We start from the raw sequence: 27,119 nt of genomic DNA on the forward strand, positions 1-27,119 counted from the left end.
CAATGACAGTATTTCTGTTCCTAGCCAGGGCAGGATTTAAATCTAAATGGGGAGAGATTCAGCCTTCTACGGTTTTTGCTTTTTTGCTGATATCATTATTATTATTGTTATTGTTATGGAACAGCAGTTGTTTGTTCAGTGTTTTAAATAATAATATGAGACTGAGGCATTAGTGAATGTTTGTTTTCAACATACAAGTTTGGATGTTTTATGACATATTTTCTTAACACAAGAATATAAAATATGAAACATCGTCAAAGAAAATAGATCCAGGATACTTTCAGTGATAAGTTGTTATGATTACTTAAAACCCAATATTTTAGAATAAAGTAAATATGTAGTCCAGATTGCTGTCAAAATTTGGATAATTTATGTAGAGAGTAGAACACCCAATCCAAAATTTTCACATGCAGATAATTAAATTTAGGCAATGGCTATCTGTGTTTGGATAGATAAATAAGAGTGTTCCGCTCTAGATATAGAAGTGTTTACATCTGTATAATGTGTCTATATCATTCAAGAAATACATATTATGTAAGGCTCCCTCTTAAAGTCAAAGGAAGTTGCAAATTCTGCAGCTCCTCAGAAAAATTATTTTCGTATTGTTTCATGTGAGTCTGGACCAGATTTGTAAAGGCCTTTTACTTCTTGAAGATACATATCAAGATTTAGAGGACTACCATAAGAACGGATATTCACTGAGGAAATACCAAGGAATGATATATCATTGAAATCACTGTGAAGGAACAGGCTAAATTCTTTTGAAAATTTCTTAGGTGCTTGTGTGCATATTTAAATGCTTAAATATCTGTCAAAATTCCAATTAAAAATGGACCTATGTTTTTTGGCAGCCAAAATTAAAAATGTTGGCACTGAGGTTTACAATTTTGCAGTTATCAGATCAGTAATCTAAAGATTTATATTTTCTGTAAGAATAGTGTTGTATTTTCAAAATAACTTTATTAATATTTTTATTTAATTTTTATATCTTCAGGTGTAAATAAAACACAAGTGAAAAATAAGTATTTTTTGAAGTTTTTAAAATACTGCAAATTATTTGTTTTTCAATCTCCTATTCACTTTTCTTGCAATTCTGTGTAATCTATATATTCTATTGCAGTAACTTCCTTTGCTATTAGTAATAACTTTATTACTGAAAAAACAGTGTTTTAAATTTATAACAGATGCAGGATTTTTGAATGGCTTTTCTAAAGTTATATAATTATTATCACATCCTTCATACGTTTTCAACTCCTTGTACAACAACTCATTTAAGGCTTGTTGCTGACATTTTTTGTAATATAAGAGGATGCTAGTTATTACACAACTAGTTCTGAGCCTCTTTCCTGCATTTTAAATATCTTTCCTTCTTACAACTTAATAGGGTCACTTCTAATGTCAAATAACTGAATCAAATCCCGAAATTTAGACATGTTTTGCACTAAAAAGGCTTGTTATACTGAGTTCTCAGCCATGCCCACGATTCCCTCTTCCATATACTCTGTAGTTCTCTACCATGTCTCACGAATGTTTTTTTCCTCGTTTTCTCTCCAGCAAATATGGTTTTTCCTACTTTGCAGGCATCTGGTTGTGAGGGAGTTAATATTCTACAGGAGCTAGGTTTGGGGTAAGGGAATTTTGGGGAAATGTATTTAAAATATGCTAAAACATTTTTTTGAGAAGAGATGCATATTATTTTATTTCATTGTGTCACAGTGTTATTTTCATTAAAGCCGCATATCTTCTACCATTTCTGTTGTCTGCTATGTGCGAATTCTGTTGTCAAAGATCAGCAGAGACTAGTAAGAAGATTAAGCTATATTTTTCATAGATAAGTTTGCATGCCACCGAGTAGCAAAGCTGCTAATTACCACTGAATGTGTGAAGGTACTTTTATTTGATGTAACATGGCCTGGTGTGCATTAATTATGGTACAAGTAGCCTTACCACTGAGGCAGAGAATTAGCATGACAAATGATTTAGATTACAGGGCCACCAAAATAACCTCACAATACAGCTTTAATACTCAGAGTAAATCGAAACTCGTTAGACTTTTATTTTCTGTTGCTAAGTAACTGCCTGAAAAGGTAACTTTCTAGTATAAATTAATATGGACAAGGCTAATATTAGGTGCTATTCAGTTCAAAATTCAGAAATGTTATGTCAACATTAACTGTACCAGATAACTTTATGAAGACCATATTATCAGTAAAGCTTATATACATCAGCAACTGGTACAATTTTATTGTAATTTTAATAGAGTTCATACTGACATAGTTAAATAATCTAAGGGAAAATGAATCAGTCATTGGAAAAATGTGATTTACAGATGCAGACATTGAACTACAGATTTTGTAACAGCTATCAAACCTGTTGAACTAGTGCTGTGTGCTGCCTATTATACTAGTTAAATCACTTGTTAAATAAGATTTTTATTCAAAATTTCAGATATTTATTACCCTGATTATTCTTTAATGCAAATATACATATCTTCTCAAAAAATAAAATACTCTATGGGAAATGCATGTTACCTGAAGAACTTAATGCACAGTTTATTGAATCAATGCAGAAATAGAATCATAGAATCATTTAGGTTGGAGAAGAGCTTTAAGATCATTGAGTCCAAAATAATAAAGTTTTACCAAATTTCACAATTTGAAGTTGTATTTTATTGTGGCTATCTCTAATAATATTGTGAAGTACACCAATTAAATGTGAATGCTTTGCATAATCCAGACACAAAACTGTGCCTTTGTACTGTGTGGCTGGATATATATGTTGCAATATTCTATTTAGAGACATTTGAACTGAGTTAAATTCTAAAAGAGCATCAAGAACTCTTGATTGTTAATGCAAAATATTCCAATAAATATATCATTATTTGTTTGCATTTTATGTTGATGTTATATACACTTTTTTCCCTGCCACCTTTTTAATAAGACAGAATTAAGCCAATGCTCTTTCAGTCAGCAGACCTGAGGATATTCTTGACATGTTTTCAGAGTAGAACTCTTCTCATTGCTTTCAGGAAAACTGGATGAATGCTAAGAATAAAGTAGAAAAGGGAGAGTAATTCAGGGTCCTCAGGAGCGAGCGGAAACCTGAACATTGATTCAGTTGAGAACAAAATTTGCCCAATATAGCTTAAAGCTCTTAAATATTCCTACATTATTCTCTTACATTTCATATATATTTTCATAGATATTGCAGCATCACAATTGAATCAGTAGTGATTTTATCAGCTTCAGGTAGGAAGCAGAGTTATACCAATAATGCCAAAGGCTGCCCTGAATTACCCCAGATTGCCCACTAGCAGTAGAACAGAAGTTCTTGGTTTAGTGCAAGAAGCTGTCTTCTGAAATGAAGGTTTTGATCACCAGTAATGCTATGCTGATGTTACTGTACTGCCATGCAATGTTCTCATTTTGTGTGCTGGACCACATGTGCAATTTCCAAACTGGAAAATACTTTGATCCACTGTTCTTTGCTTCAATATAAATTCACTGGTTTTGTCAATCCTAAGAGGCTTTCCACTGCAGTGTGTTTCATTTTCCTGGTAGTACTCTAGTAAAAATTAGATTAATTGAACTCACAACATTCTAGGATGCCCGTTTTCTTAGACTGTAGTAGTAAAATGTCTAAGTTGAGTCTTCATTTTCTCTTTTCCTGTAGTTGCATAATAAATGTGCATCACATCTAAAACCTGAATGTGACTGTGGACCTTTGAAGGACCATATTTTACCACCCACATCAATCTGCCCAGTAGTATTGGTGAGTTGTCCATATGTTTATTTCAGATGTAATCCTCTGTCATAGGTAACAGCTAAAATGATGCTGGGACTGACTGCCAGAGTATCTGTTAAATTCACAGAACCGTGTGAACCTTAAACACAATGGGTAATCCTGACTGATGAGTTTATAGGCACAAGCATGCTTTATCCTCTGCATATTGCATTTTCTTCATGTGAGAATGAACTTTCTGTAGGGCATATTATAACCGAAGCTGACTCAGGTTTTATCACTTACTCAGACTGTACTTACCAGAAACTGTATAGGCAGAACACTTCTACATTTTACATCTTTTATAGATCCAACTTCCCAGAATAATGAAGTTATTCTTATGGACAGTTTTTGCTTGGGATGCATATTGTATATCTGCAATGCTGAGGTCTCTGATCTAAGCCGGAGGTTACCTAGAATGATGACACTGGTCTTGCAGTAAGCTATGCATCAACATTATGGTATATTTTATTCAGCAGTCGTGGACAGTAAATTTCTCTGTCCACAAAACAATAACTCAATTCAATGAAAATAAAAATGCATGCTATGTGTGGGTTGTATAGAAAAGAGCTGACCAGTTTATCATGAAAAAAGAGCTTCAGAATTAAGTTATGTATTCATATATTAAATTGGATATTTTATGCTGATGAAAGTCATCGCATCATCGTATTCATAACAGAACAGATGTGTGGTCCTCTTACTTTAAATATATTTCATAGTAAGAGTAAGAAATGCTTGAAATTAAGAAAGAATGATTTATTGCAGGGAGGAAAAACAAGAAAATATACCTTCTACTCTTAAAACTGTTTCTGATCATTAAGAATAATATTCATGCCTATTGTAAATTACTTGTTTTCTTATTAATCCTTTTGGCTGTTTGTTTATAAATCTGCTAAGGGATGGATGCTAGACTTTGGCCCTCTACTTGAGTAAACTGGGACTATTCCATTGCTGTCAATGAAGGTAAAGCAATGGAAAGCTGGATTTAATATTTATGAAATATTTTTTAATATTTTTGAAAAGTCATAAGAGTAGTTTTTTAGTTTGTCTGTAATAGTGTTTTGATATTACCTGGACAAGTTCTGAGTAATAATTGTAAAATATTATTTTAAGTTTGTTGGATGATTACGTTCTGCATTACATTATTTAATTTTCAGGATTTTAGGTCATACTGTAAGAGTTAACGTGTAGAAATTATGATTTTGTTGGATTGTTGGATTGGACTGTTTTCGAGCTTTTGTTATTTATTGTTTGCCATTCTTATAAACTGAATAAAGCCTCAGCGTGAAATTTCATCTTCAATTATATTTGCATAACTCCATTTTCTTTTCAGGAGAGGAAGAGGAATAGAGGAGTTATGATTTTCATTCCACAATGGGAGTTTAGTTAAGTTGTTTAGAGGATATATAAAACCACTCTAGAGTCAAATCACCCTTGAATAGGTTTGTTTTATCTGCAAATTTTGAAGGCATAAGCAGAAGTAAATACGTTTTCCTGTATCAGAATCATGTTTCAGTATTATGTACTAATAATGTAACATAAAACATGTATTTCAGCACAACGTATATTGTTGGAACAGAAAATATATTTTACTGTGCTTTAATGGGAACTTTATAATTTCGTAGTATATTTGTTCATCTAGTAGTTTTTTCCAAAAATGCATTAAATTCCTGAGTATACTTACGTTACAAATAATACATCAGTGACCTAGCTAATAGGAACTCCTCCTAAAAACAATTGATTACAGTGTACGTATCATCTATGTTAATAATTTTTAATTAGTTTCTCCCATTTCCTGTTACAGGGATTCCTTTTGAGAAACATAATAATTCAGTGTATGTGAAACCAGCTCTCTCAATAACGACCGCAAAACCAGTTAATAAATCCATGTCAAAATTGTCTAAAGATACAATAGTAAGTGTGTCTGTTAATGGAAATGATGTGTGCATACATATCAAACCTGATATACCTGACAGTGGAAGGGTGTTTCACCTAGGACACACGCTTAGCTTCAGTGATCAGCTGAGCAATAATACTCTTGCAGTGCTACATACATGTGGAAGGTAAAGAAAAGCAGACAACCACAATGCTTTCTGTACCAGGTTTATCCTTGTGTATTTTGAGGTATCAGTGAAGAAAGTATGTTCTTCTCCCATAGAATAAGTTATAGGAGTTGTGGGAAAACATCAAGTTGAAAAATCTTGTATCTTTGATCTCCCAAAAGTTTTGGCCCTCCCTTCCATCCGTAACTTTCGAAGTTCAGACTTCTTCCAGAAAACTGTCAGAGTTCATCTCAGACCAAGATGCCTTCTCATAAGTTTTCCTTCAAGAGTACAGGCTAAATCCCTTCTCATCTTTTCTCTTTTGCAGAACTAAGGACATTCATATTTTTACCTTTCTCATCCAGCATGTCTCATTTCTTCAGTTCTTGTGAAGTCCAGCTTCGACTCTTTCTGCAGAGATAAAGAGAATTTTTTCATAAATTGCATGTCACAGCACCATGTATTATACCAGAGCTACTAAACTGGTCTCTCAGCTGGAATTTGTTGTTTGGTTCCATATCCTCTCAGTTTTTCCTTTTCCTAGGTATCCACTGATCTCCAAAATCACTGCTGCAACTGTGAAGAATAAACAGACAAACTACCCTTCCTGATTGTAATATCACAAAGGGTGACATTTCTCTTCCACCTAAATATAGCCATCTCAGCTCAGGTGACTCTTCTAATCACTCATTTAGGGTGTCTTTTGACACAAGAGAGATTCCTCTAAAATATAGTGACTGGCATGATCCTCTCTTACAGTCCCTTCTCTTAAAGGCTGGAGAGAGAACCTAAATGCCTGGTCATCTGAAAGTTAGATAGCTGGTCTAAGTTAAATAAGAGGGCTCCCATCTTCAAAACTGCACAAAATGGAACTTGTCCAATGTTATTCTTAAATATGATTAGCTACATTCTCAGCTGAAAAAGAAACCATGGGGAAACTCATGCAGTTGACACTGTGTGTATCATGAAAGAATCACATATCTGTCTAGAATCATTGCCATATAAAGATTTTTCATATCTTACTGCAATACTTTTAAATGTATTAGTAAAATGTAGTCTGTCAACTTTAAAACTAGTCCTTTTTACTTTTGTTTACCATATATAAGGCTTGTTGTATGGTGAAGTTTTTTGTTCAAGTTAAATGAGTTTTGTTATAAACTGTGCGTGCAGATCTCAAGTGATAGTCTTTTAATAGATGTCAGATACACTTTAATGTTACTCTTTTATTTCAGTAACGTTTTAATTAATTCATACTGATTGAATAAATGTACATTGAGACTTGTTTCCTAATGAGGGCACATTTAGAGGAAAGGTTTTGCATCATTCTGATATCCTGTGGGTAATTATATTCTAATTATATGGTGGGGGGAAAAAGTCTATAACTCAGTGCTGATATTGTTCATTGGACCCAATTAATTACATGCACATAATGAAAGTTCATGATAAGGTTGACTGGCAGTGAGTTTAAAAATCTTTAACTCAATTGAATCCTAGCCTACCAAGACTACAGAATTAGATCATAACCAGGTTAAAAAATGGGTATTGGAATGAGATGAGTGAGTAGCAAAGAAAAAAAGATTGATCTTTCCTTATGATACAGCTTCTCTCCTGCTGCCCCTTTTTAAGGCAGAAAGGGAAGAATGCTAACATACATTTTGGCTTCTTCATTTCATGCCTTCCTTTACTTTGCTCTGTTTATTGATGAATACGTAGGACGTTCTAATTTGTATTTATGTTTATAGAAAAGTAATTAGATTTTTCTATTTCCCACCAAAATAGATACAGGCTTAGGTAATGACAAATCAACCAGTAAAAGCCTGCTATTTAATAAATACATATTTATTTTATAATGTATGATGATTTTGATTCTCCTATTGTTTATGTGAGTTTTACAATGAATTATTTTTTACTTAATTTCTAACATTGGTTTTGAAAACTATAATTAAAACTGTTAATCATGGAATAAAAAGAAAATTATGGAATAAATTGTAAAACATAAGGTACCCTGATTACAGTGTGAGCATTACTATATGGCAGTTATCACTGTCTCCATAGTAACCAGTTTATTTCAAAGGGGGAGGGCCTGGTATAATATTGAAGACAAGAAGTGAAAGAAATAAAATTTAAAATTGGATACATTTCCTTGTGTTCAATTGTCAACTTCATTGTTCAGCATTCTGGGACAAATTGGTCATCATGATAAAAAGTTTGGAACAACTCACTTTCTGTTTCTTTTCTGTTATGAATGAATTTGGCTTTTTTTTTTTTGCCCAGTGAAGATGCTTATAGCTTTTTAGGATAAAATCATTTAAGCATAAATTCTATTTATATAAATACAGAACATACATATATATATATATATAAATATATATATATATATATATATATAAAATTCGGTACATATAAAATATGTATAGAATTTTTCTACATCATAGAATAAATTTGTTTATATACACCTAATATAAAAGAGCATCATAAGTTGAATTCACTTGACCTCTTATTTTAAAATATAAACGGCTATGTATTTTGGTGGAGGAAACAGATGTATCTGATTTGGGTTTGGGTTGGTTTGGCATTTTATTGCACAAGAACATAGATGTTCAAAAATATTCTGTTTATAACTAGTTCTATTTAGGCATGTAAAACAATATACACAGCAGATTACAAATGTTTTAGCTAAGAAATGTGCCTTGTGCAACTAAACAATATACATTATGATCTGTAGCTTCAAACTTTCATGTAAATACAGCAAGTATGTTGAGATGCTGGCAAAAAGTAATACAGAATTAAAGTTGAAAATATTGCACAAGAATTTTCTTTGACTATCAGTATTTAGAGACACTAGATAGAATAGCTAATGGTTGTGTTATAGTTGCAACATAGTTCAATAGATATTTTTCCCATGTCTGATAATATGTTTTACTAATACTGTTTTCCTGTGTGGTAGGTAAATGTTACTCACATAGGAAAGCAGAGATGTAGAGAGAGAGAAAGGGAATTAGCAGTTGCTGGTTGAAGAATGAGCTTTCTTAATCCCTTTTCCAGTTTTTAGTCCTAAAACGATTCTTCTGTTTTTATCATAGTAGAGATCAGTTTTAACTCAGTTGAATCCAAGCTCAACATGGGGCGCAGAAAAGCAGTGCAGTGTGTAAGCATCTTTATGAGCAACTCGATCCTTTGAAGTTGAGTACTAGCCTTATTCTGAGTTTCTGAACAAAGATACTACAAAAAACCAGTTATTTATAGATATATGCTTCTATGGAGGGGGAAATTTAAATCTGGTTGTTGAATATTAAGTAATGACATAGCAATTGAAACAGATTTAAAAACCAAACAAAACACTTTTTTCCTTTTCAATTGCGCATCATATTGCAGATTCAGTTCTCTGAGAATCTAAACAGACTTGAAATATAATGGTGTGCTTATCTACACTAAGAGCTTTTTCATTTCTTTGAAGTCAGAAGGAAATTAATAATTGCCCTGGAGGAAAATGTATCTTCCTAACTAATTATCTGTTCGACAAACACAGTTCAATGTTAAAATAATAAGATGCTGATAAACTGAAATGGCAGCCATTCAATCATTTTAAGTTATATCTAGTTGCCTGCCCAAAACTCATCACTACTGTCAGTCCCTCAGTTTATTCCTTACATCCTCTCCCATTGGAGTTTAACATGTTTTTATTTTCAAAATCATTTTCCAACTCTTTTGTCTTTCTTGGACGGTGTATATAATTGCCTGTTATAGCCCAAGTTCATTTTAGGTTGCAAATTAAATTAAAAGTCTTGGGCCCTACTGCTGTTGCATGATGATGATGATGCATATATTGAATGGGTGCAAGATGTAAGGCAAGTTATCTTCAGCCAACTAAATGAACTAAGGCCGACATGCTAAATGACAAATACTTGATTCTGATTTTGATGTGTAATTCTTTATCTTACGGGTGACAAAATACCTCCTTCTGATTGACATAATGTGATTTTTTGGTTGTTTTTTTTTTTCCTTAGCTGCAAATGTTTCTATCAAGGCAGCTCTCAGATAAATTAGAAGCCTTACCTTTCCTTTATAGTATGGGCAAGTGCAGCTCACGGGACAGTATTTTTGCCGGTGAATTGGTTACTAATCTTGTCCACAGGATGACTTTTAGCTTCAGGCCATGGGTGTAGAGCTGGGTATTGTGTTACAGCTCTATGAGCTTTCAAGGCAGCATGACGTGGTGTCTTAATATTGGCCCTTCTGATTAGTATGTACACAGGTTTAGAGCTGGAAATATGAAGATAATTTTATAAAGTAAATTTTCAAAATATTTTAGCACATCTAAATCATAGTTAGTTGGATGTGATATCTAATAGATATTACAGATAGATTGCTCCCCAGGGTTTTGTGGTAATGGTGGTGGGTTTTTTGCAGTTTCCTGGGTGTCTGAATCTTTGATTCTCTTTGGTTATTGTGTAACTATGGACAGAAATTGCATGGAATGGAATTTTTTTAAGCAGGGTCTTGAATACCACATAGGTTTACAAAATGACAGTCTAGGAGTACCTATTCTAATATTTCATTGCATATTGAAGTACAGTTATAGCATCCCTTGGGGATTCCCATGTCATTAAACAAAATAGCTCTAAGGAATCATGAAGCAACCTTCCTCCAAGTTCCTTAAAAAAACCCGAAAGCATCAGTTTGATATTCAAGTCACATATTTAAACTTCCATGGCCTTCATCCTGCAAACATTTGAGGATACCTTTACATGGTATTCCATGCATTCCATCTGATCTTCTATGACCAAATTCCCCTGATCAATATCTTTCAAATTGAAGTCTCAGAGTTCTAAAATAAGCTTTTTTTTTAAAATAACTGTTTCTGTTTATGCATACTAAAGTAGAATTTGGTTCTCTCCTTATGCACCCCATCCCCAAGTTGGGTTTTAGGGTATATGCCTCATCTGAAGGCATATAAAGAAGTAATTATCATACAGACGTAATCTCAAATTTTCAGTAGTTACTTGACAAACTGTGTAATGGTATTAACCATTCACTAATGGCCTTACAATCGTATTTAATGTATAAATAAATCATTGTTTAATATATAAAATAAATTCTTTCAAGTAATCTCAGCTGTGTATGAAATAATCCAGAAAAACAGATTTGCACTTATTGATTAAGAGACAAGGTGAGAAAAAGCAATTTTTGCTGCATTGACACTGGATTCTGTGTCAGCAGTTAAAACGTAAAAAGGTAACTATTTAGTAAGCCATTAGTTACTATTCATCTGTTTTGTTATAACAGCTATGATAGAGTATGATATTTCTAAATCTTAGTGTTTTGTGTAAAGACTGTACCTCTATATAAAGAAACAGTAGAAATACTTTTTGAGGATGAATGTTGTATAGCTTGTCAATTGTAGTAGAAGAAAGCTTTTTAAATAAGATTCCTCACTTTGGATGAGGATTCAAAGACTTGGAAGATAAAATAGAAAGAATACTCCCCAGGTACCAAGTATCTCTTTTTACTATTTGAAAGAATAAAGTCCTCAGGTTTTCTAATATTTTTAGCTGGTGCTAAAATGATCCCACAGATAATTCTGAGAATATAAATTTTGTAATATGACGGCCAAAACATTGGGAGAGTATGGTTGTGCAAATGTGTAAAAAAGCACCATGTACATTTGTTGTTAAGTAGAACTGCTGCAAGGTAGTGTTCCTCATAAGCACTCTTTCCATGCCCCTTGCCATCCCAGCTGTTCGGTGTTGCAGCCTAACATTCTCTTTTTCCAACAGACGCTACCCACTTTAGGAGGTTTGCTCCCCGAGGTGCGTAACGGGAGGCATCCATGTACGCACGAGTACTAACAGATCATGATATTGTACATTCTTTTTGTTATAAAGTGCATTTTGGGGCTGAACTAAAAATCGAGACATGATATTCTGTGTTATCATTTGAAAGGCCCTCTCTTATTTATCAATTCTTTTTTCTTATTTGGATTAATAAGGGACAGATACAATTGAGTAGTTCTTATCTGACAGTGATCTCTCTGGAGCAATACTGAATGATAGAAGCTCCAGTTGATATTGACTTCAAAGTGGGAGTTCAAAGGGAGAAAAGAAGGCATGGGAGGTGTAAAAATGGGTGGAAAAATTTTTTGTTGTGGTAAGTACTATTTTGAAAGGTATGTGCTCTGGCACATACAAAAAGAACATAAAAACTCGATTCTTTGAGCCATCAAAATGTACAATAGCTTTTAAAATGCTGTATTCAGTATCTCTATCAACCTCATGCATGTCCACTAAACAGAATGGTTCACAGATACATTAATCATTTTGTATGCTTTGATTAACAAGATATTAAATACAGCACAACTGTTGTAGAAACATTTCTTACCTTGAAAAATAAATGTTTGCATTTCGTAAAACCATTTATTCAATGCATGTCAATTTTGTCTTAACATTGCTAGAATTTGTAGGCTATTATCCACAGATGATTTTATTAAACTGTTATTATCTCATTAAAAAATGACTCTGTTTAGTTCCTGACACTCCTGGATAGCTTAGTTATGTTATAGTAATGTTATAGTTCCTGAAAGTAAGTTATTCAAACAGTTATGTAGAACTGGATTAGAAAGCCAGCTTTCTGTTTCATATATAAAACAAAGTATCTATGCAAAAATATTTAAAAGAGATTTTTTTAAATGAAATGGTAAATCTTTTTCTGTTCCATTAGTAGATTTATTCACTAGAATTAAGATACACATATTATATTATTTCACACAAACTGTAAGTCAAGTCCCCACTAGTATAGCACATATGTAAAAATTATAGGATATATAACGCTAGGAAATCTCCTCTCAGCTTCTTCAGAAATATTTCAGAGAGGATTATTGGTACATGTGGTGACGTGTATTGTGGTATCATGCATATAAGACGGGTGATACGAAATACTTTATTTATACTTCAAAAATCATCATTGAAGGAAGCAAACCTTCAATGATAATGAGGTCAGGTATCCATATTTGAATTTTTTTAATAACACTCTAGACAATTCTGTATCATGAATATACTTTTTCCTTTACATTGTATGAGGTGTGTGGCCTAATCTTGTGTAGGCACTGCTTAGGAGAAGCTGTCTTTGTCTGTGAGTCAAGCAATTGTTTTGCTTATGGGACAGGTAATATAAATTGGAGAAGGAATGTTGCTAATGCAGCAGTCATAGGGCCAAGGCCAGCTGAGGGTATTTGCTATCTGTATCATGCTGGAACAAAAAAAAACAATATCCAAAACTTTGCTTTAGGCAATTGTTACTGCATTTTGCTTGTGAGTGATTGCTAACAGCAGGTTTGGGCACTTGTGGTAAGCATCCTTTATGTAAAGACAGTTCCCAGCAGTGTGTAAATACTTTTTCTCTAAGTAGTAGCATGATATATGCAAGCAGATTTTTAGTGCCACACTTTGTAAGTAGGCCTCTTCTGAACAGTGTTTTTTTAAGCTCTCTAAATGGACATACTCAGTGTGCTGGATCTGTTCCTTTCTGTTACCTTTTTCTTTGAACTATCACAAATATGTTGTTTAGCTTAACATTTTGCTAGACTTTTTAAAATTTGCTCTCCATCTCTGATTTTTGTTAGAAATAAGGTTTTTTTACTAGCTGTGTGTCTGCATTACTGACATCTGATTTGATTTTTGAAGATGTTGCAATATCCAAGAGCCAGATTTGGCCATAATATAAAACCCTGTTTAACATGGTATGCTTACTTCTTATAAAATGTAGTGACTTTTAAGGGTAGTTATTCACAAAGTTGTTTAAAACCCCAAAGCTGCTTACATATGTAATGAAGTGCGAAGCTTCTTTCATACTGAAGTTTCTTACTATCCTTGGCACTAACCAATACCATTGTGCTTTAATGTTTCATGTTAGTTCACAAATGTTATTTTGTTTGGGTGCCTCATCGTAGTTCTAGTTTCTAAAAAATTGTCAAATAAGTAAGTGCAGAGTCGGTGATTTCTTAGGCAGTGATATGGACAGTGTTTGTCTGTTTTGAAGGTTAGGGCTGAGATGAATAGCTCTAATTGCTTTTACTGTTTTCTGTTCAAAGCAGTGATATTGTAGTCTAGACTCTTGGACCTCCTCTTGAACTGATTAAGTTATTCAAAGCATCCAAGAGCTCAGTTAACTAACCTCTTGGGAATCTCATGGCATATGGGAAATAGTATAGACTCCCCTGTTTCTTCGCTGTGGTATAGGTTTGTCAGTACTTTTATAGAAAATGTGATCGGATTGCCACAGTTCCCCAAAGCACTTGGCTACCCAAAGCAGCCTGGAATGACTTGGACCGCTATTTTCATCGGGATTAGACTGAGGCTGTGTTAGTGTGCAAATTTAAGAAAACTAAAGATGAAATAAAAACAGTGATGGTGCACGTCTGTGTTAGAGGGCAATGTATGAAGCTGGGAGTTATTCCCTTCCTGCCAGAGAATCTGTGTCAATGATTCTTACCAGTTTAAACTGCTCCAGAAAGAGTGGCATGGATTAATTGCTAGCGCAATCCCTAAGGCTTTAGCAGAGGTAGCACAGAGATGGGTTTGGCGTGGTATGGAACTTAAATTGTAATGTTTAATGAACTGCTTACTGAGTGCAGTTGCAGGGGGTGCAACAGTTTCCTTCATGCTCCTTGCTAGTGCAGCAGCTTTGTGCCAGCCCATTCCCCTGACTAGTTTAAAGCCACCTTGCACTTGCGAAGTCAGGAAAGTGACTGAGGTGCAGTTGGGACTGGGGACACTGATTCTATCTGATAAACATCTGCTGTCTTAATTTATAATGCATTTTTGGACAACCTAAAAGGACATGCTGGGTGCAGTTTATAAATAGGATAAATGAGATGCAAAGAGCAAGGACTTTTTTTTTTTTTTTCATTCAGAGTTCTCTGGAATGACCTGACAACAGTTGAAAATATGATTACAGCAACATACTTCTGAGCTTTTCTCTTTCAAATAACCGTCTGATTGTGCTGTGTATCAGCATCAAAAGTTGCGAATGGCTTAGAAGCTGATGTAGGTTCTGGTTTCTTTCTGATACAAAATACATATTTTATAAAAGGCCACTCAGCCAATTGATTATGGTACATTTAGAATAGGTAAATTTTGCCAAAGTGTTAAAGTACTCTTGAAGCATCCAACCCTTGCTAGCATTTAGGATGAAATTTTGATAAATTACTGATTTCTTATCAGTGTGTTTATTAAACAATCAAGTATATTGTACGATTGGCTTTCAATTTTCAGAATGCCATCCTGGCAATGTCAGATTATCTTTTCACATCTTTGCATTAATTTGTGTTGTGACTGCACACTTTTCATCCATCTATTGCCTAGTCATTATGAAATGTTCAGGCACATAGATAGATGTTATGTGAAGTGGCCAGACACGGTGTAATAACTTGACTGAGAACTCATTTTCATTAAAGCAGAATCTGACATTACACTGTAGTCAAAAAACAACTTTGTGGAGGCACAGTCTCAGTTACAGTTGTATAGCATTATATAATGTGTGAAAATGTTCCATTTTCTCCTTTTCTCTTCTTTTTTCAAGGAAAGACAGGCAACAGTGAAAAAAGAAAAGGGTTGCCTCCAGCAAATGAACAAACTGGGAGAACGGAACAAAATGCAAAGAGCAAATTCTGTCACCGTAGATGGACAAGGTCTTCAGGTGTGATTATTGTTATTTTAATTTAAGGAGACACTTGTAGGTGTGAAGACAATGATAGAACGAGCAATCTTCGAAGTGAAATATTTCCTATACATTCACCCTTCTAATATTTCACTTTTACATATTTAAAAATACAACAGGTAAATTCTTCCATCTGTACAGGAATCCTGTGGTGCAAATCTGCTTCTCATATGATTGGTGGGACTTTAAGGGAGAGGGAGAACTAGCTCTAAAACACTTGTATTGTAGGGTGAAGCTGAGCTCGATTGTTTTAGTATCTGCCACACAGCATTGTATGAATTTACATTATAAATCTGAGTGTGTATATTGATAACTGCTCATTATTCTCGTTTGGACCTCTTAATTAATAGGTGGATGGAGTAAACTTCAAGGATGTTATTTGTCCAGGTATTTCGAAGTAGGGTATTTGGCAAATCAAAATTAAGAGTGGAGAGGAGCAAGGTGGTTACAGTAATAGCGATACCTAGAATAAAAATGGAAGTTTTTTCTATGTGAAAGAAAAACTTGTGTGTATGATGAGCTAATGTTATTTTAGGAAGATGATGTAGAGGCATGCCAGAAGTTCTGCCTGAACTGCTTGACTTCTTTCCCTTGAGATATGAGTAGTTTTGAGTAAAATCAATGTTCACATATATGATGATGCTTCTTTATTTCATCAGGAGACTTTAAGTCACTTGTCTAATAACTTTGTGGAGATTGCCTTTAAATCATGCTAGATGAAGGCTTGAAAACGTTCACCAATTGAGTCTAAATCTTTAGTTGCATTGTTTATTATATGGAAAGATCTACGTTATCTAGAAAAGTAATTTGGAAAAAACTCTAAGAAATTAATTAAGAGAACTTATTTTGGAATTGAGTGGAATACAGACTGGTTATTATGGGGTTTTTGATGGTCCTAAACCTTCTACTTGTAATTAAATGGTTAAGTTACGAACTAAAAGATATAAAATAGAAATAAGTTAATCACTTAGCTTTTGTTGAGAAAAGTATCAAGACTAAACCTTCCTTCCATCAGACAGCAGTGAGCAGATAACTTAGTGGCAGTGGAGATCTGCACGACTTAAAGACAATTAATCATAGTTAAGCACATTCATCTTACTTCTTTCTAGCTAACCAGCATAATGATCAGGATTATTATTTCTAATTAGAGGAAGTAATAGATCATGTATAACCTTAGGATGAGTCTCATTAATTAACCTGCGTCCTAAGGGATTTCAGTAGGTAGTCCATCTCTGTCACAATGAGCACCATTGGTTTACACTTAGCTTACAGGAACAAACATCATGGGAATTGGCTAAATAACTAAAATTGATTACAACAGTAGATAAAAATTAAATATATGACAAACTTCACTATATCCTGCAATTTGATATATGTTTCAACATAGAGCACTTTACTGTAACAACATACAGCACTTTACTGTAACAACATACTGTGCCAGAATGTGATACTGGGTAGGTTTTATGCTAGGTTTAATTCCACCGAGTTTGCTGGAGATTTTCATTATTTGTTGTATGTATCGGAACAGATTTGGGTCCATTGTTTGTGAAGTTATGGATGGAGTTGACACACTAGTGCCTAACACATCCTACTGGAAGAAAAGTGCTTTTAGATGCCTGTAGGTTTATATGCCTATGTCAGTAGGATGCCTGTAAGACTCCTTAGCTATCTTGGGTTCTGCCTTAAATAACATTTTACAAAATCTTCAGATGAAAAGATTTCATTATTTCAGGAATTATGAATAAGGATTTGCAGCAAGAGCTTTCAATGTATCATTTGAAACAGAGACAGTCTAAGCTTCATTTCTGAAGTTGTTAGTGCATGACTTTGGAGATGTTGACTTTGAACTCTTAATATGCTTTTAAACATTCTAGAATAGATATATGTCTAAAAGTGATAATTTTAAATATGAATAGTCTAGCTTTATGGTTGAAAAACAGATAATAGAGAGTGATTATCTGATGTAATTTTTTTATGTTCTTCAAGTCTGTGGAGCAAAGGCAGTGAACATGCACATCTTACAGTATCTGAAAATGCAGACTAACACTATTACTTAGAAGGAACATGTTAGTTTGTAAAGCTAAACATCAATGTGAACGTGTAAAAATTTCCATGCACAAAAGAATTAAAAAACATGGTAGAAGTCATTGTTTCCTTCAGTATGTCCTCCTCTCCATTCTTTTCCTCAGGCTTGACCTTCTTTCACATGTTTTCTCCTTTACTTTTTTAAGTTTCCAGCTTTCTAAGGTGTTTAAAGGAACTCGTTATGGTTGTTACATTTTAAAAAGTGTGTGATTTCATATCATATCAAATATTGCAGTTTTCTGTAATTGTAATAATTTTTAAATTTTTTTTATCAAGTTTAAAATTTCATATAGTTATATTTGACCTTTATAGTATGGTGTCATTTCTCACTACAAAATACAGTTTCTTCATAGCTTTTTCCATAGGAAATTACTGTCAGAATCAGTCATGCATTTCTTGCATTTAAAGTTTTCTTCTTTATTGATGGATGTAACCTATATGTATCAATATTTCAATGGAATTAGAGGTTCAAATGGCATCACAGCTGTAAGACAGACAGCATTAAAAAAAAAAGTCACTTGCCATTTGTGGCAAATTAATGAAGTGAGGATTATTGCAAATTATGGAATTGCTTCCAGCTGGCTTACATAGCATAACATAGAGTTTGCATTAAGCTTTTTGTTTTCTGTCTACTATAGGAAAAAATGAATGCAACACACAGCATTAATGAGTGGCTGTGTTATTCCCTTCTTTTAGATCACTCCAGTTCCAGGCACTCATCCACTTTTAGTTTTTGTCAATCCTAAAAGTGGTGGGAAACAAGGAGAAAGGTAAGGTTTATTTTCTCTTTTTTTTCCCCTCTCTTTCTCTATTCTGATCTCTGTGATATGTTTAAAAATGAAAAAAAGAGTTTGTATATGAAAAGAAGTCCAACATTTTATACTGTTATGCCTCACATTTGAACATCCCATTGCCCTGTTTAGAAGAGGTACACACTAACATATAGTTATAAATTCTGCACTTAAAAGCTGGAATGAGTTCTATACAACAGTTTCATTTCACACCAGAAAAAGTAGCTATATTTAAGTGTATGGTTTTTTGTGATTTGCATGAAGATGTGAGTTGCTATATTTGGCATTGCAACTTTGAAGTTATAACAGTTTTCTTTAAATCTCTGTAATAATTATGCAGACAGGCCAATAGCTTAAATTGGAAACAGTATTCCATTTTCTAATGTATGACTTGTCTTTCAAAGATTTAGTGAGTAGACTATCCAGCCTCCCCCTAAGATTTCCTACAAAGAAACCTTTTGATTTCTGTAGATAGGAAGCATTCTAACAGTCCAGCTAAAGTATTGAAGTCCAGTCACACAAAGACCTGCTTAATATTATATATGTCAGTAATTACATTGATTTAAATTCAAAATGCCTAAGTTTATGTTTAAAACTTAGTGTATCAGAGGCATGGTAAAACAGAGATAAAGAACATTCGCCTCCTACTCTGTCCGTCAAACTCAGGCAGAAGTGCTGAATTAGTTACCCCCTGAGCAGATTTTTCAGAGGGTATTTCAGATTCGCAAGTGCTAACAATATGGCCATTTTTGATCATTACAGAAATCCCACAATTTTATAGCCTAGCTTACCATGTCAGTGCTGTAGTTTATCCTTCAAGTCTTGAAAAAGGCTACGGTCTTTTGGCTGAGATTAGGCTGAAGATGACACCTGTAGATAGTGGGTGATGTGGGTACCCAAAAGCACAAAAGGAGGGATCCAGTGTGATTCTAAAGCTTGGAACTAAGCAAGTAAACTGCAAGTGGATCAGCTTTCCCTACCTCTTCCTCACTGCCTCCATTAGATCACTTCTTTCAAACAGCGCCCCTTAAAGTGAACTGACAAAAGGGACAAAATCCTGCAGAGTAGATGTTAGGGGAGGTCTTAGAGCTGAAGAACATTTAACCAAAACTGTATTTGAAGACCTCTGAGAGAACAGGTTATCATTTAGGAGCTGATTATGTAATCCATAGACTGGTATACCTAGATAGCAGCAATGACAGCAGTGCTGTTTGTGTCAAAGGCAGTTAGTGATCTAAAAGATTCATTCTAAACAGTTTCAAGAACATGCCTTTGCAATCACAGCAAAACAGTATGAGCCACTCTGAGCATTCATGTTTCAGACACTGTAGCAGTGTGAGGTAGCTGTGGTCTTCTGCGCAGTCAGGGGCATTGTGGATGGTAATGTACTAGCACTCAGCTTGACTTTTTCATAGTACCAACATGAAGTGAGTAGATCAGGGATCCAGTCTGGAATTATGTAGGTGAAAGGCAGGTTAAAGAGCTGCACTTATGTAGTTAGTTATAACCTAGAAACAATTTAATGAAATGCTGTTTCACATCTTTCAGTTCCCAGCTCATAATTGGTCTCAAGTGTTACTATTTGAATGGGCTTAATGCACGAGGGATGTCATTTAATGTTAGATATTCTCCAGGGTAAAAGCAAGTTTAAAACCTGATCCCCTTCCCAGGCTCCTATTCCCATTCACATATTGCAGTCTGACACTTCTCAGTTTATGTTAATGCAACTGTTACTGAGGCCAGGCAGATCACAGGAACGATGTGAATTTAAAAAATGAATGCTTTATACACGCTTGATTTGCTAACACCATTACCTACAAGTGTCATTACACAATGAAGTGTATAGCACGAGGGCAGCCACTAGCAGCTGAGTATAGTGAAGTATGAGAACCTCTTAAATTGGCTTTGATACCACACGAAATAAAATGTTAAATTGCATACTGATGTGTCAAGGCTGCACTCAATATTTCTGTGTTAGGAGGAGCACATCAAAAGGTCAACTGCATAGACATGTAAATGTATCTCAAGTCATTCACCAGCAGGAGATAATATCTCATGGTTAGATCTAAAACTTGATTCAAAAAGGTTAAAAAAAAGTCCACATATGGACTATTTGATGAGAAGGGGGTTGCCTTCCGCCTTTTAGGTGTTAATGTTTCATATCAATACCAGTAACAGAATTATAAAATAGGGATGTTAAAAGTGCATATTAGCTTGAAGCTTTAATCTAAGGCACGAAAACATTTTCAGGGAACAATAATATTTAACTTTTTTACTTTTTCTGGTTTGTATCTGGCTGCTCTACAGTCAGTAACTAGAAAGAAAAATCCCATATTCCCCCCCTCCCCCGCTGCCGCCTCCAATTTTGTGGCAGTTATATGTTGTGAAAAGTAAAATCATAGGACATTTGAAGACATAAATAGCTTTGCAAAATGTACAGTTATGGTGATTCAAGTCAGGCTTTTCGATTATAGTGATTTTGTAATCTGGTCAGGTATTGAGAGCCTAGGAGTAGAGGATAGGCTGTAACAAAAGTAAGATTTCCACAGCAGTGAGGGGATAAAAACCAAACCCAAAATCTACTAATTTTTGTAGATGAGAATTTCATTATCTTGACTCATTCAGATTAAGGTGATCTTTTACTGAAAGCTATTCTTTAGTCTTTACTTAGGATTTTCTGTATTTGAGAGATCACAGTGAATGAAGTTATGATTTCTAATTGACTTTCATTGAACACAGAAAGGTTATTGCAGATACTGTCAAGACTCCAGTGTTCCCACAGTTCCCCATATGAGATTTTATGCCTTGCCATATGGTAACCCAGCCCATTTCATTGCCCTTAGACTTGGAGAGAGTGTATGCATCCATCTGACAACCAGTTGAATAAATGCACTCCTCCAATAATAGTCTGTAATTTCCTTTTGTATTTTGCAATTTTTTTTTAAATCTCTCAAATGCAAAGGAAAAGAACTGAGAATCACTTTAAGGTGAAAAAAGTTAGGTGCTTTAGTTTCAGTTTTTGAATGCTGGAACAGAGGGGTGGTGGGAAACAAATAGATAATGTAGAAAAAGTGCATTCAGAACACAAAAATACTTTCTCTACAACCATATCTAATTACCTTATTGTTACATTTTAAAACTTTGATTCTGTTAGAAAGCCAGAGTTTTGCAAAATGTATAGAGATATATATCATGTTCTTCTGGAATAGGTTTCTCTTTTAAAAACCAATGCTGTGACTTTCAGATGTAATTGCAAAATAAAGAACTATGAAAATAACCCAGTTATACTTTCTTCTTAATGGAGAGATTGATATTTATTGTCCATCACCTGAAACACAAATGCATTTACAGTTACTTGGACTTAAATGATTTAGTCCAATGGATAATACATATGTTTATAATAAAATAGAACAAAAATACAATTCAATGTTTATTAAGAAGATAGTAGCAAATTAGAATTAAAGTTGGTGACTTTAAGCCTTTCACACACCAAAAATAGATTATAATTAAGCATGAGATTGGATGGGAGTTCAGCAAACCCAGTCAAGTGTCTTCCTCAGGCTATATCACACTGTAACATGTTTTCAGTGATTGTGCATGAATTGGACAGGTGTGGTTAATTTCATCAGAAGAAAAATGCAGTACGTCCGTTTCATCCTAAGGCTAACAGTCCTGTGTGTCTGTGTTTAAGATCTGACTAATCAAGAAAACAGCTTTGAATAATCTGTGAATAGAATGTATATATGGAGTACATCATTGACAAAATAGTTTCTTTCAACAGAAAAAATATACAAGCATGTAGTGCTTCTAAAACTGTTGTTCAGGTTAATGCTTCTCACACAAGAGTCCTTCTAAATCATGCTGTTGTTTTGCCATACTCATTACTTTGTTTTCCACTTCCCCATTTTCCAATTTATTTGCCTGACCAGCAGGTGAGTTTAAACAATTGTTTCCTTGACAAATGTGTGGTTGGATGCACTGGAGATCAGCTTCCGTACACTGACGTTTCCTGCTGACTCCACGTTCAGTGTCTGTGCAGTACAGGTTGATGATATCTTTGACCTTTGTTGTTTTCAGATAACTTTGGTTCATAGTAGCTCTTCCATCCTACCCTCTGATTAATCTGGCTTTCTAAGCTTTCATTTAGCATTGAGACAAAATGTAGAAGCAGTTTCAAATTATCTTTTTCAAATGTTGTATGTCTAGGACAGAAGATCACTAGCACTCTTTTAATTTTGGGGAGGAGTCCTCGGCTTCTTTCTTCTCTGCCATTAGGGTTAAATTAAGCCTATATTGACCACATCTTGAATAGTCACCCCCTAGATGAATGCAGATGCATCCCCCAATTGACACAAGGCACTGCTATGGCTGGCTTTTTCCCCAGTATAGTTGACTTTACTGCTGGTTTTGAATTGCCAACAGGTTTGTGTCTATCTATTTCTTTCCTCTCTCTAAAGGAATGATCTTATGACTTCTGAAGATAGCTCAGTCTAACTCAGCCCAAGGTGCACTCAAGAGTATTTTCTTCAGCAGCAGAGCTGTTTAAAGATGATCCCAGCCCTCTTGGCCACTTCTGCTGTAATTTTCTGCCTCCTCAGTTATGCTAGTGGAGCTATTTTGAGGTTCATATGAGATCATGGACATGATTTAAGTGAAGGAAAAAGATGACAATGGAGAAACTTTTCTGAGGATTTGTATTTTAAATTATATCTGTTTAGTTTTCCAGATCACAGAATAACCCCAGAAGCATAATAACACAGAATAACACAGAAGCACAACTGTTTGTTGAAAAAATGTGTCATTGGGTAAGAACCAGCTGGAGGTGGTGGTGGCAAGGGGTAATTTCATGAACTGGCTTTGTTTATGAAATTGAACTCCATCACAAAAAGCTGTCTTTTGGGGGCATTACGCACTACGCTGCCTCATGGCTTTGTCAGCACAAATCTCCAGTCACAAGGAAACCATGTCCAATTCCTTCCTTACATGTGGAAGCAAGACGTTCAGAGACACGTCAGTATCGGTAGGCTGTTTGGTACTGCAGGCATAAAACTGGAAGGCTAAATACTGTCCATTTCCTCATCTTGCATGTGTCACGCTGTTAGGTCTAGTTACAGTTTAGTGTGAAGGCAAGCGTTTATAGTAAGTTTCATCCTCTTTTTTGGAGAAAGTAGGAATGGAAATGAACCATCAATTTATGAATTTTACACAGACTAGCATACATAAGTATGTTACGATAACTTAAAGCGTTATGTGTCATTTGCAGTGAGACATCATAGAGTGATTATCTGGTATTGATGTTTGAGCAGTACCTGCGAATGGTATGCACTGAATCAAGTATGATTCAATGTAATCTCTTTATTATTGCAGGTGGACTTCTGGGTTTTGGCTAGAGATACCTAGCTCCCTCTTTATTAAGAAGGCTTTTATAGCATTTCACTGATTCCTGACAAGGGTATTGTGAGTGTAGGTAATGGCTAGCATGTTTTGTAGCACTAAAGTTTTAGGCAAATAACTCTAAAGCCTTTGGGACTTTGTAACAATACTGTTCGTGAACTTCTTACGGTTAGCTACACAAATTAAATTAGCAGCACCTTTGACCAGGTTAAATCCCATACGTCCTTGGGAAGCAACTTACACATACTAACTAGAAAATTAAAAATAGGATCCTTTCACCTTGGTAAGATGCTGCAAATCAAATGGAAATACACTGTGTTGTAAATCCACTGTCAAATGTCTGATTTAGTCGTCATCACGGCTGTTGACAATGATGTGTGCGTGCTTGCAAAGTGAAACCAGTCATTTCACATTGACTTTTTCTGTCAGGAATGGCCAGGAATAGATTGTGTGAGTGTGTTTGAATACAGTGCTTTATGAAGAAGCTGATACCACTAAATAACTGAGGAGTTAAGAAAATGTTCCAATTTGGCAATTTTAGAGATAATTATAAATTTGTTTGTATTCAGTATTCTTACACCCTTGTCTTCCATCTAGCCTAATAAATTATGCATTGCTATTAAGAAAATAAAATTTAAAAAAAAAAATCCCTCAATGTGCACATAGATTGTGTCTAGACAGTTTTATTTTGCCGAATTTGAAAATAGGGACATTTTAACTTAAAATTCACCTCATATTATGCTTCCTTTTATTTAAGGCAGTAAAAAAAAGGAAGAGATAGTTCAGTGGAAAAATAAATGCTTTCTTAAAAATATTAAAGTATTATTTAGCTTGAGGACATAAACATTAAAATTAAAAGCAAGAAACAGAGGTTTATGATTTAAACTATTGCTATAGGTATATGTTTATTCATTCTGAGATCCAACTTTCATGTGCTTACTTGTTTCTGTGTAAGAAATGAAGCAGCTACCACATGATAATCAATGTAGGAAAATGCATTTCTAATATTTGTAGTGAAGAAACAAAATGTTTGTCACACTTTTAGGACAAGTAACCTCAAATTTATAAAGTTACAGTTTTTAAAATAGTTTGCCATTGAAGGAAATATTTGCTGGAAGTGGGACAGCAAATGGGGTCCCTTATGGGGTAGGACAATGCTTTTCATGCTGTATCAATAAATTGCTTCCTATTATTCAGATAATTTTAAAATATGTGGAATTTAAGTGAAGCAATGGTTTTGAATCTTTTTCATTTTCTTCCCATTTGAATATAATCCAAAGGATATGTAGTTGACAGTAGACTTGCTTTCTCAGAATGTTGTTCAACCTATGGGGACATTTTTGGTCGGTGGCAAAGCCAATTTGCTTTTGCAATTAATTATACTTGTAATTTTGTGTTAGCCATAAATTTCAGGAATAAATCTCTCCTTTACCATAGAGTTACTTTAACAGGAACCAATGTGCTTTTCCCCATGCTTTTTTGATTCACCTTTTTCTGTGTCATTATACCTTCTTATCCTATTTTTTTTTTCTGTTTGTATACAGCGTTTGAATTGTAGATAGCTTGTAGCACTCCTGTCTCAATTTTATGGCCACAATACACTATATGTATGAATTATAATTGCTGTGTTCAAATGTTTGATTTTTTTTGTATAAATGAGATCCTGCAATTCAAATAATGATAGTATGTGTTAACTTCTTTAATTCTTTAATTTGGTAAGTTTAAAAAAAATTCCAAACTTATAAGTAAATATTTTCTCCTTGTCTCTTTTACCTCTTCAGAATTTATAGAAAATTTCAGTACCTTTTAAATCCTCGTCAAGTTTATAGTCTTTCTGGAAATGGACCAATGCCGGGGTAAGTCTACAGTTAATATTATTACCAGGAACTCATTTAATAAAATGCTACATAATCAAATGAACAGACTGAAGCACATATAGCATGCTTTGAATGTATCAACACTACAGACCTCTGAACACTGCAGAAATTTACAGGTATTATTTGTTTACATGTACCAATAAAACTACATATCATATGTTTTACTGATAACCATGCAGTACTCTGTAAGAACTGTGGGATAAATTTCATTCTCTTTGCAGCTTTTACTGCTATATCAGCAACCCAAGTTAATGTGGGGGTTACTTTTATGTTAGAAATATGAGCCTCAAAGACTGACCTGCAGGACATACATTTCTTCTACATAAGCATATATATGCACATATGTATGTGTCTGTGTAATATATATATATATATATAATGTGTGTATATATATTCTTATGCATGTCAGATATAGAATGTTGTTTCAAATTACAGTAGCTGTGCACTCCTTATCAATTCCATGATCTTGGGGATGTAGTGAGCAGAAAATGATGGGACAGGCTAGATTATGCTGGCAGTGACTTTTTACGGTGACTGAAGTGTCGTCTGAACTGGCTAGTGTTGCAGTCGCTCACCTAACATGCTTATTCCATGATTCTTCCTATTTTGCATTCATGAGGACAATTGCAGTATATCAAATACCAACTTTTGCCACCTGAAATTGTCTCCTTTTTAAGTAGTGGGTACTTTGGTAGAAGAAAACAGACAGACCAGCCATGAACATCTGGTCTGTGTATAATTTTGTATGTATTGGATGTTATTTAGTTATGTCACTGATGTATGGAATTTTACATCAGTGAGAAGAGTTGCAGAAGGATATTAGGAGATACGTGTTCACAGATAGGAAGTTTACACTGTTGTTTGAATACCTTTTTTTTTTTTTTTTAATCTTGGGAGTTTTTATTTGTTTTTATTTTGGACTTTTTTTCTTTTAAGTTGGAGGAAAGTAAGATGAAGGTGGAAATGTATGTGATTTGTGCCTTGCAAAGTTATATTGCAGTTGTCACAGATAGATTACTGGAAAAAGTATGCTCTGACAGTTTCTGCCAGTACTTCTGGTTTTAAGGCCAAATATATAGGAAGCTATTCTCTCTCAAAACCATTCTAAACCAGCTGTCCATTTGTTGTGTTAGACTTGGGATGTGTATAGCATTGATGAAAGTGAAAAACGGATTCAGCTCAATTCTTTTTGAAGTTAAGATTCTCAGGATATCTTACACTACAGTGTGGCTAACGTGCAACCTGCAGAATGGTGCAAAACCTGCTCAAAAATTGGAAATAATGACATGCATGATTTCTTTCATGCCTGTAATTTTATCCTGTACCTGAATGCTAATGCTGTTTTATTAATCAAATGGTATTTATTGTTTGTGTTTTGTTATGCTAGTCTTGACACGTATGGTAAATTTAAGTAACTTTAGTCCAAAGAGTAAGTA

At 34.3% G+C, this 27,119-nt stretch overlaps 1 protein-coding gene across 7 annotated transcripts in view; it reads left to right on the forward strand.

Annotated features, from left to right (window-relative positions):
* DGKB (diacylglycerol kinase beta) overlaps positions 1 to 27,119 on the forward strand; it is a 368,055-nt gene that overhangs the window by 119,276 nt on the left and 221,660 nt on the right. For 5 of the 7 annotated variants that reach the window (XM_030010154.2, XM_030010155.2, XM_041122700.1 and 2 more), the window contains 5 exons: positions 3,673 to 3,771; positions 11,600 to 11,632; positions 15,399 to 15,515; positions 18,318 to 18,391; positions 25,588 to 25,662. In XM_030010154.2, coding sequence (XP_029866014.1) covers positions 3,673 to 3,771; positions 11,600 to 11,632; positions 15,399 to 15,515; positions 18,318 to 18,391; positions 25,588 to 25,662 — 398 coding nt within the window. The remainder of the gene's footprint in view (positions 1 to 3,672; positions 3,772 to 11,599; positions 11,633 to 15,398; positions 15,516 to 18,317; positions 18,392 to 25,587; positions 25,663 to 27,119) is intronic. The other 2 variants (XM_030010157.2, XM_030010159.2) reach the window with 1 other exon arrangement.

This window comes from Aquila chrysaetos, chromosome 3 (genome assembly GCF_900496995.4).
Source record: "Aquila chrysaetos chrysaetos chromosome 3, bAquChr1.4, whole genome shotgun sequence".
NCBI classification, from domain to species: domain Eukaryota; kingdom Metazoa; phylum Chordata; class Aves; order Accipitriformes; family Accipitridae; genus Aquila; species Aquila chrysaetos.